The 12,013-nt window shown below is 40.6% G+C and overlaps 1 protein-coding gene across 3 annotated transcripts in view; it reads right to left on the reverse strand.

The window, feature by feature from the left end:
- Window positions 1-12,013, reverse strand: part of KAT6B (lysine acetyltransferase 6B) — a 290,388-nt gene that overhangs the window by 107,983 nt on the left and 170,392 nt on the right. For all 3 annotated transcript variants that reach the window (XM_053692145.1, XM_053692144.1, XM_053692146.1), the window contains 2 exons: window positions 7,003-7,118; window positions 5,090-5,171 (listed from right to left, as the gene is read on the reverse strand). In XM_053692145.1, coding sequence (XP_053548120.1) covers window positions 5,090-5,171; window positions 7,003-7,118 — 198 coding nt within the window. The remainder of the gene's footprint in view (window positions 1-5,089; window positions 5,172-7,002; window positions 7,119-12,013) is intronic.

Genomic DNA, 12,013 nt, shown 5'->3' on the forward strand with positions numbered 1-12,013 from the left:
GTAATGTTGTCGGTCTGGAATCTGATGAAGCCGAATGACCCCAGAGGAGGTCACAATCTCAGAGCATTGTAAATTGCTTGTCGTTCCAGAATATTTAAAGGAAGGAGAGACTCCTCCCGGGTCCATTTTCCTTGTGCTATTCTGGCACCCCAAACAGCTCCCCATCCTGGGAGACTCGCGTCCATGGTCACAATCTCCAAGGACAGTCTCAAGAAGGATGTCCCCAGGGACAGATGCTCCAGACGGATCCACCAAGAGAGGCAGTCCCTGGTCCGAGCATCCATGGATATCCGCTGTGATAGATCTGAATGATCACCGTTCCACTGTCTCAACATGCACAATTGGAGAGGTCTGAGATGGAACCTGGCGAAGGGGATGACATCTATGCTGGAGACCATGAGCCCGATCATCTCCATACACTGAGCCACCGAAGGGCTTGGGGAGGACTGAAGGGCAAGACAGGTGAATGCAATCGTCCTGCGTTGTTGATCTGTGAGAAATATTTTCATGGACATAGGAGTCTATTATCATGCCAAGGAACTCCACCCTGTTGCTGGGAACGAGGGAACTCTTTCCCGAGTTGATCTTTCAACCGTGAGATTGGAGCAAGAAAAGAAGAGCCCTCGAAAGATCCTCTGCTAGGCTGAATGACGGCGCCTGTACTAGGAGGTCGTCCAAATAGGGTGCCACAGCAATGCCCCTGGATCTGGCCACTGCAAGTAGCACCCCCAGAACCTTCATGAACACTCTCGGGGCCGTCGCCAGACCGAAAGAAAGGGCCATAAACTGGAAATCCTAGGAACTTGAAGTGGTCCCTGTGAATTGGAACATGAAGGTAAGCATCCTTCAAGTCTATTGTCGTTATGAACTGCCCCTCTTGAACTAGGGGCAGAATATATCTGATCGTTTCCATTTTGAACGATGGAACATCCAGAAACTTGTTTAAACACTTTAGGTCCAGAATCGGGTGGAACGTGCCCTCCTTCTTTGGAACCATAAAAAGATCTGAATAGTACCCTGGACCCCTTTCTGCTTGGGGTACTGGTACGATACACCTACAGAGGAGAGATCCCTCACACATTCTAGAAAGGCCTCTCGCTTTTCCGGTCTTGAAGACAGGTTGACAGGAGAAATCTGCCTCTGGGCGGCAGATGGGACCTGAATCCTATCCTGTAACCCTAGGCGACAACCTCCAGAACCCAAGGGTTCTGAATGTCCTGCAACCAGGCTTCAGAGAAGAGAGACAATCTGCCCCCCTACTTGGTCTGGAGACCGGTTGGGAGCCGCCCCTTTATGCCGATTTTGTCTCGGCGGGCTTCTTGTTCCAAGACTGAGCAGGCTTCCAAGTTCCCTTGGACTGATCCGCTTTTGCGACGGGCTGCTGGAGCTGGGCCTTGTCCGCACGAAAGGGACGAAAAGTAGATCCTTTAGGATTAGCCTTCTTATCCTGCGGTAGGAAAGCTCCCTTGCCTCCCGTAACCGTGGATATGATCGAATCCAATCCTGGACCGAACAGAATTTTTCCTTGAAAAGTCAAAGACAACAGCCTCGACTTAGAGGTCATGTCCGCAGACCAAGACTTTAGCCACAGAGCCCTGCGAGCTAAAACGGAGAATCCTGAAACCTTTGTGTTCAGGCGAATAATTTGCATATTGGCGTCACAAATGAAAGAATTTGCGACCCTCAACGCCTTAATCTTATCCTGTATATCGTCGATGGAAGTCTCCCTCTCGACCATATCACACAGGGATTCACACTAATATGTTGCAGCTGCAGCCGTTGCCAGTTGAAAAACAAACCCTGTGTGCTGAAACATTTTCCTTAACATGTTTTCAAACTTTTTATCCATGGGCTCTTTAAACGACAAACTATCCTCAAGAGGAATAGTTGTCTGCTTCGCGAGCGTGGAAATAGCCCCATACACCTTAAGGACAGTCCCCCACAGCTCGAGTTGAGAATCCGGGACAGGGAATAGTTTCTTAAAAGGAAGAAGGGGAAAAGGAAGAACCTAATCGCTCCCATTCATTCTTAATAATATTAGCCATCTTAATAGGTACCGGGAAGGTCTGAGGCCCCATCCTGCGCTCGTATACCTTATCAAGTTTAGGTATCGAAGGTTCTTCCGGAAACTTCAGTTCCGGGACCTCCAGAGTAGCAAGCACTTGCTTCAGCAAAAAGGGCAAATTCTCTATCCTAAACCTAAAGTCAGGCTCCTCCGCAGCCGGAGGATCAGATGACACAGACTGCGACCCAGAAGGAGCCTCCTCCGAAGAATCGGAATGGGCCTCGTCACCGTATAACGCCTCTGATATTTCCATAGGCGTAGACAACTCTTCGGCCGGACAGCCATGACCAGCCCTATGATTGCACTTAGCAGGAGGTGGTAAGGAATGGATACCTTTCGATACCGCCATTTGCACATGATCCGCAAAAACCACCTTCTATGACCCGGACTACAGAAACCGCTTCGTCTCCTGCGCCGCCGATCAACAGAGAAAGTGGAGACCACCACACCCGGTCACATGGGATGCCTCGCAGGACCGCCCCTGCACTAAGGAGAAAACATGCCAAACCCAGATGCGCAATACTCCCAGAAGTCAACCTGAAAGTTCCACCATTGCAGAGCCTCATCGCGCACATAACGCAGAGTGCAGAAAGCAGGCAGCGAAACTCGTCAACGCTGGTTGCTGTGGAGCTGTTAATATGAGTCGGGATAGTTTCGCAGAAAGACTCTCCCTGCATCTCCGAACTCTAACTTTCACCCAGGCTCTCACTGAGAGGCTGACAGGACTACTTAAAACTCCAGTCCCATTCCGAAGAGTACTACCCTCCATAAGAGACTACTCCGAATCTTTAGCACTTCTCTTCAATCCTGTGACGAAAGGCAAAGAATGACTGGGGGATGAGGGGAGTGGGAGAGGTATTTAAGCCTTTGGCTGGGGTGTCTTTGCCTCCTCCTGGTAGCCAGGTTCTTTATTCCCAAAAGTAATGAATGAAGCCGTTATCTCTCCTCCCCTTTAGATGGAAATACAAATGTTCACAAATTAAGGAAAACACAAAGTACTATAATATTTTAGTTAAAGAGAACTGAAAGTCAAAATTCCATGGTTCACATAGAGAAGGCAATTTAAAAAGACTTTTCAGTTTACTTATATAATTAAAAATACCTCTTTTTTATCATTTTACTTTACTAGGGGAGACAACTTACTAGCCCAAAGGGGAAAAGTTACTAGTCCACTAAATGTTAAAGGGACATTATACACTCATTTTTTCTTTGCTTGAATTTTTTGTAGATCTATTTATATAGCCCATAAAGTTTTTTGTTGTTGTTTTTTTTAATGTATAGTTTTGCTTATTTTTAAATAACATTGCTCTGATTTACAGACTCATAACCAAGCCCCAAAGTTTTAGGAGAATACCATCAGCTACCTACTCCAGTTAGCTTCTGTTTGTGTAAAGGGTCTTTTCATATGCAAAAGAAGGGGGAGAGGGGGAGTGTCTTATTTCCCACTTGCAGTGGGTGTTCCAGTAACCTTTTAAACAGAGCTAAACTGAGAGTTTCTAAGTAAGTTTTTAAACCGTTTTATACTGGGTTTTTAGATCAGTATCTGTGCATCTTATTCTTTATAGTAGTGTCTATTACATGCAGTTATATGAAAATTAGTGTATACTGTCCCTTTAAGATAGGAAAAACAAAAATATTTTTTTTTACTCATCTGGACTAGTAGACATTTCCATCCATGAAATTCATAGCATAAATGCAGCCCTGAGAAAACGTTAATACAATGATACAATTATGAATTGAAGAGATATGAAACCAAACATTTTCTTATGTGATTATAACATTTTAAAAAGTTTCCAATTTACTTCTATTATTGAAGTTGCTTTGTTCCCATGGTACTCTTTGTTGAAGAGATACCTAGGTAGGCATCTGGAGCACTACATTGCAGGAAATAGTGCTGCCATCTAGTGCTCTTGCAAATGGAAAACATTCTTGCAAAACTGCTGCCACATAGTGCTCCAGAATTGTGCCGGCTCCTAAGCTTATGTCCATGCTTTTCAACAAAAGATACCAAGAGAACAAAGAAAATGTGATAATAGAACAAAATTAGAAAGTTGCTAAAATTCACATGCTGTATCTGAATAATAAAATAAACATTTTGGGCTTCATACCCCTTTAATCTTTATATACATAAAGTTTGTAAAAAGGATGATCTATATATATATATATATATATATATATATATATATATATATATATATATATATATATATATATATATATATATACATATATATACATATATATATATATACATATATATACATATATACACACACACACACACACATATATATATATATATATATATATACATACATATACATATATATATATATATATATATATATATATATATATATATATATACGCATACACATACATATACACATACATACATACATACATACACTGTATATATAAACATGAATATAATAATTATATATACCTATTAGATTGCAGTATGCATTTCATTTTCTGCCATTAACTACTGCTAAAATGGTACCTGGACTAAAATATAAAGCCTACAAAGAAAGACTCTATGATCTAAACGTGTATAGTTTAGAGGAGAGGATGGAAAGAGGAGACATGATAGAAACCTTCCAAAGTGGAAGCTGAAAGCAATTTCTACAAAAAAAGAAATCCCAAAACAAGGGGTCACAATCTTTAGAGTGTAGCAGGTTCAGGAGAAATAGGCAACAGTGGTTGATTCATGGAATAGACTTCCTATAGAGGAGGAAAACACAAGGCCTGTAAACACTTATCCTAAGAAATATGTTTACACTACACAAGTAATATGGGTAAACTTGATGGGCCTTTTGGTTCTTATCTACCATCAAATTCTATGTTTCTAGGCTACTTCCCAAAGATTTGGAAAATAAATCTTTACGAGATACTAATGGTTACTAAGTTGCAGAAATTACTTTTCAGAGAACTGACTTATGTCATGTGACAACATTGTTTTTGGCAAACATTAGTGATCAACCTGATTCAATGCATTAAGTGAAAATGTTCTTCCAACCTTACCTTTTGGCATACGACAAAGAGGTGGCTCACAGCATTCCATATGAAATCCCCTATCACACGAGTCACAAAAAAGCATATTATCCTGCAAGAGACCAAACAGGAGTGAGAAAGGACCTTGTGCCGAACGTAGATTTGCTTAAAGTGATGGTAAATCCTAGAGTTTTCGAAACTCTAGGATTTACCAGTGCAACGAATAAAGGGGACTTTCAGTCATGAAATATAAAATTCCTCATACTAAAAGTTCCTTTAAATTTGCCAGCAGCATATGCCGCACTGAGCACCTCAGGCCGCCCACAGCAGAACTATTTTTCCAGTGAGGTGATCTTAGCCAATAGCGTGATAGCCATACAGCATAATGCCAGATGGGCCGCACGGCTATTGGCCAAGAGGTGGAAATGTCACCTCATTGAAAAAAATAGAATTCTGCTACAGGCGACCTGACGTGTTCAGTGCGGCATACACTACAGGCAAATAAAGGAACTTAAAGCATTAAGTATTTTATGCTTCTTTACAGAAAGTCCCCTTTATATGTAGCACTGGTAAATCCTAGAGTTTTAAAAATGATAGGATTTACCATCACTTGAATCTGAATAAGCAAAAGGAATTTACAAAAAAAAAAAGGCTGCATCACACGATTTATCATTTTTATCTGTACAATGTGCGAGCGAATAGTCCACATGCAGAGACCGTTAATGAAAGGTGTGCGCAGGTAAATTAGTCATTGCAAAGAGGATTAACACATAGTGGAAACTATTGCTAGCAACTAGTGCTATCGAATGGATCAGTGGAAGTTTCTGCTCAAGACCAGTAGTGCCTTGCGGGTCCCAAGTGGTACTTTAACCACTTTGCGAGGGTTAAACACATAGATCTGCAGTGTTACTAGTGATAAAGTGGCAGGCTTTAATGAAATAGAGCATGTCATTTTATCACTATACTGGCAATTTAAAAAAAAAAAAAATAATAACCGTAAACACTGCTTTATAGCTGCTTATTCACCCTAGTGTGCATGTTATAGGAATTTTATGTCCCTTTATGTTATAGGAATTTTATGTCCCTTTTTATGTCTTAAAAGGACATTAAACACTAAATAAATGCTTGATGAAATGTATGTGTTCAAATAAAAAATTAGTCTGCGTAAAGCTTGCTGATCTTAAAGGGACACTAAACCCAATTTTTTTCTTTCATGATTCAGACAGAGCATGCAATTTTAAGCAACTTTCTAATTTACTCTTATTATCAATTTTTCTTCGTTCTCTTGCTATCTTTATTTGGAAAAGCAGGAATCTAATCTAAGGAGCCGGTCCTTTTTGGTTCAGAACCTGGGTAACGGTTGCCGATTGGTGGCTAAATGTACCCACCAATCAGCAAGCACTATCCAGGATGCTGAACCAAAAATGGGCCGGCTCCTTAGCTTAGATTCCTGCTTTTTCAAATAAAGATAGCAAAAGAACAAAGAAAAATTAATATGAGTAAATTAGAAAGTTGCTTAAAATTGCATGCTCTATCTGAATCATGGAAGAAATAATTTGGGTTTAGTATCCCTTTAAGGGGTAAAATTTGAGATTGAATAATCTGAAAACAAAACACATCTAAAACTATTTTTACAACATATTCTATGAAAAAAGTAACTTAAACGCACAGGCCTAGATTAAAAGTTACGCACAATCGATAGAGCAGTATGCTTTATATTTAGGGCAACCTCACGCAAAGAATAAGGCAAATCTGGTATTAAAAAAATAGATTTACATCCCTAGGTAGGTTAGGACAACTTTATAACATTTGATACTTTGACAAAGGCTTTAAATTTTAAAAAAAATGTATCTTTACTGCATGTATGGTCCAGTAAATTATTAGCATCACACTAACTAAAACACACACAATTTATTCCAGTTATTGGTTAGGAAGACACTCACTGCATTTTTGCCCTGTATCCTACACGCACTGCAGGTCTTGCATTCAATACACTGCCACCTTAGTGCTTTTACGTTGGAGGTCAGTTCTGGGCAGAACTTCAAACATGACGGGTGACCTAAAGGGGGAAAAAAAACAAAAGGACAGTTATTTTATTGCCACTTAATATACACAAACAAGTAGAAACTGTTGCAAGAGATCAACACTCTTACAATTACCATAAATGTAGCTTCTAGGGTGCATCACATGATTAAACCATAACAATTGACTGGTATTAAAATAGCACAAATTATTATTTATTTTTAGATAACTTTCAGAATCTGAGGAAGAGTTCAGAGACCATGAAACTATATCTTTAGGGACATTGTACACAATTTTTTTTTATAAATGTTGCGTAGATGATCCATTAATATAGCCCATCTGGGAGTGTTTTTGTAACAAAGAGTTTTGCTTTTTTTTTTAAAAAAAAAATAAATAACTTTCTGCTGATTTTCAGACTCCTAACCAAGCCCCAGAAGTAAAAGATGTATACTGATGTCTACAGATTCCTGCTTGCTCCTGATTGTGTAATGGGTCTTCTCATATGCAGCTGTTCATGATTTCCCAGCCACTTTCACTGGGTGTCTCAGCCTAACCTCATCAACAGTGCTAAACTCGGAGCTTCGAAGTACGTCTTTAAAAGGTTTTATACTGGATTTTTAGATCAGTATCTCTGCATATTCTTTATAGTATTGTCTATTACATGCAATTACTTGAAAATTAAAGTATACTGTCCCTTTAATAAAACTGTTGTGCTATATATAGACTATATAAATATATATATATTTTTAAATAAGATTTTGATATGAATGTATTACGGTTTTTACAAACCAGGCGTTAGCCGCAGAAAAGTAAGCAGAGAGCAAAATTTAGCTCCACATCTCACTGTAATACCAGCGCTGCTTACGGTAGCGGTGAGCTGGCTAAACGTGCTTGTGCACGATTTCCCCATAGGAAACAATGGGGCTGAGCCGGCTGAAAAAAAAAAACCTATCACCTGCAAGAAAGCAGCGTTCAGCTCCTAACGCAGCCCCATTGTTTCCTATGGGAAAATACATTTTATGTCTACACCTAACACGAACCCTGAGTCTAAACACCCCTAATCTTACACTTATTAACCCCTAATCTGCCGCCCCCGACATCGTCACCACCTGCATTATATTATTAACTCCTAATCTGCCGCTCCGGACACCGCCACCACCTACATTATACCTATGAACCCCTAATCTGCTGACCCCAACATCGCCGATTCCTACATTATATTTATTAACGCCTACTCTGCCGCCCCCAACGTCGTCGCAACCTACCTACAATTATTAACCCCTAATCTGTCGCCCACCACGTCACCGCCACTATAATAAAGTTATTAACCCCTAAACCTAAGTCTAACCCCAACACCACCCCTAATTTAAATATAATTTAAAATAATCTAAATAAAATGACTGCAATTAAATAAATGAATCCTATTTAAAACTAAATACTTCAATCAAAATTTTTACCTGCTTTAATTATTGGTCTTGAAAAAGACGCTTGTGCGTTGAAACGCGTAAAGCTGAAATAAATATATGTTTTTATACAACAGGAGATTTCCTTCCTTTTTCTTTCTGCTGTGATGAGCCGGACTTACTATATCCAATAACCCAGCTGATACTTTCTTTGGAATCACATCACCATCATTACAGAGAGAGACACTTCTCACAAGCTGAACTCATGTTACTTAAGGAGTGAATATACTGTACATTATTCACTGGATTTTAATACGCATATCAAGTCCTTTTCTCTCTATTATTAGAGAAAGTGATTTCTTACCAAGACCAGCGCCATCTATTTCCATTTTCCATTGTCTATACAGTCCCTGGGGAGAGACTGAAAGAGGGCAGCGGACGTTTCTTTATAAGGAGAGTATTGTTTTTGGCTCATTGTGTTAGGCATTTTGTTTGTTAACACCTGATTTTTTGTTGTACACATACCTTTGCACTATAAAACTAAATACTTACCTATAAAATAAACCCTAAGATAGCTACAATATAACTAATAGTTTAATTGTAGCTAGCTTAGGGTTTATTTTCATTTTCCAGGCAACTTTGTATTTATTTTAACTAGGTACAATAGTTATTAAATAGTTATTAACTATTTAATAGCTACCTAGCTAAAATAAATACAAAGTTGCCTGGATAAATAAAATAAACTAAAGTACAAAAACCCCCCACTAAATTACAGAAAATAAAAAAATAATTACAAATTTTTAAACTAATTACACCGAATCTAATCCCCCTAATAAAATAAAAAAGCTCCCCAAAATAATAAAAATCCCTACCCTATACTAGATTACAAATAGCCCTTAAAAGGGCTTTTTGCGGGGCATTGCCCCAAAGTAATCAGCTCTTTTACCTGAAAAAAAAAACAGAATTTATGTTTACCTGATAAATTACTTTCTCCAACGGTGTGTCCGGTCCACGGCGTCATCCTTACTTGTGGGATATTCTCTTCCCCAACAGGAAATGGCAAAGAGCCCAGCAAAGCTGGTCACATGATCCCTCCTAGGCTCCGCCTACCCCAGTCATTCGACCGACGTTAAGGAGGAATATTTGCATAGGAGAAACCATATGGTACCGTGGTGACTGTAGTTAAAGAAAATAAATTATCAGACCTGATTAAAAAAACCAGGGCGGGCCGTGGACCGGACACACCGTTGGAGAAAGTAATTTATCAGGTAAACATAAATTCTGTTTTCTCCAACATAGGTGTGTCCGGTCCACGGCGTCATCCTTACTTGTGGGAACCAATACCAAAGCTTTAGGACACGGATGAAGGGAGGGAGCAAATCAGGTCACCTAAATGGAAGGCACCACGGCTTGCAAAACCTTTCTCCCAAAAATAGCCTCAGAAGAAGCAAAAGTATCAAACTTGTAAAATTTGGTAAAAGTGTGCAGTGAAGACCAAGTCGCTGCCCTACATATCTGATCAACAGAAGCCTCGTTCTTGAAGGCCCATGTGGAAGCCACAGCCCTAGTGGAATGAGCTGTGATTCTTTCGGGAGGCTGCCGTCCGGCAGTCTCGTAAGCCAATCTGATGATGCTTTTAATCCAAAAAGAGAGAGAGGTAGAAGTTGCTTTTTGACCTCTCCTTTTACCAGAATAAACAACAAACAAGGAAGATGTTTGTCTAAAATCCTTTGTAGCATCTAAATAGAATTTTAGAGCGCGAACAACATCCAAATTGTGCAACAAACGTTCCTTCTTTGAAACTGGTTTCGGACACAGAGAAGGTACGATAATCTCCTGGTTAATGTTTTTGTTAGAAACAACTTTTGGAAGAAAACCAGGTTTAGTACGTAAAACCACCTTATCTGCATGGAACACCAGATAAGGAGGAGAACACTGCAGAGCAGATAATTCTGAAACTCTTCTAGCAGAAGAAATTGCAACTAAAAACAAAACTTTCCAAGATAATAACTTAATATCAACGGAATGCAAGGGTTCAAACGGAACCCCCTGAAGAACTGAAAGAACTAAATTGAGACTCCAAGGAGGAGTCAAAGGTTTGTAAACAGGCTTAATTCTAACCAGAGCCTGAACAAAGGCTTGAACATCTGGCACAGCGGCCAGCTTTTTGTGAAGTAACACAGACAAGGCAGAAATCTGTCCCTTCAGGGAACTTGCAGATAATCCTTTTTCCAATCCTTCTTGAAGGAAGGATAGAATCCTAGGAATCTTAACCTTGTCCCAAGGGAATCCTTTAGATTCACACCAACAGATATATTTTTTCCAAATTTTGTGGTAAATCTTTCTAGTTACAGGCTTTCTGGCCTGAACAAGAGTATCGATAACAGAATCTGAGAATCCTCGCTTCGATAAGATCAAGCGTTCAATCTCCAAGCAGTCAGCTGGAGTGAAACCAGATTCGGATGTTCGAACGGACCCTGAACAAGAAGGTCTCGTCTCAAAGGTAGCTTCCAAGGAGGAGCCGATGACATATTCACCAGATCTGCGTACCAAGTCCTGCGTGGCCACGCAGGAGCTATCAAGATCACCGACGCCCTCTCCTGATTGATCCTGGCTACCAGCCTGGGGATGAGAGGAAACGGCGGGAACACATAAGCTAGTTTGAAGGTCCAAGGTGCTACTAGTGCATCCACTAGAGCCGCCTTGGGATCCCTGGATCTGGACCCGTAGCAAGGAACTTTGAAGTTCTGACGAGAGGCCATCAGATCCATGTCTGGAATGCCCCACAGCTGAGTGACTTGGGCAAAGATTTCCGGATGGAGTTCCCACTCCCCCGGATGCAATGTCTGACGACTCAGAAAAACAGAATTTATGCTTACCTGATAAATTACTTTCTCCAACGGTGTGTCCGGTCCACGGCGTCATCCTTACTTGTGGGATATTCTCTTCCCCAACAGGAAATGGCAAAGAGTCCCAGCAAAGCTGGTCACATGATCCCTCCTAGGCTCCGCCCACCCCAGTCATTCGACCGACGGACAAGAGGAAATATATATAGGAGAAACCATATGATACCGTGGTGACTGTAGTTAGAGAAAAAAATTCATCAGACCTGATTAAAAAACCAGGGCGGGCCGTGGACCGGACACACCGTTGGAGAAAGTAATTTATCAGGTAAGCATAAATTCTGTTTTCTCCAACATTGGTGTGTCCGGTCCACGGCGTCATCCTTACTTGTGGGAACCAATACCAAAGCTTTAGGACACGGATGAAGGGAGGGAGCAAATCAGGTCACCTAAATGGAAGGCACCACGGCTTGCAAAACCTTTCTCCCAAAAATAGCCTCCGAAGAAGCAAAAGTATCAAATTTGTAAAATTTGGCAAAAGTGTGCAGTGAAGACCAAGTCGCTGCCTTACATATCTGGTCAACAGAAGCCTCGTTCTTGAAGGCCCATATGGAAGCCACAGCCCTAGTGGAGTGAGCTGTGATTCTTTCAGGAGGCTGCCGTCCGGCAGTCTCATAAGCCAATCG

The sequence above is a fragment of the Bombina bombina genome, chromosome 9, assembly GCF_027579735.1.
Source record: "Bombina bombina isolate aBomBom1 chromosome 9, aBomBom1.pri, whole genome shotgun sequence".
Taxonomy (NCBI): domain Eukaryota; kingdom Metazoa; phylum Chordata; class Amphibia; order Anura; family Bombinatoridae; genus Bombina; species Bombina bombina.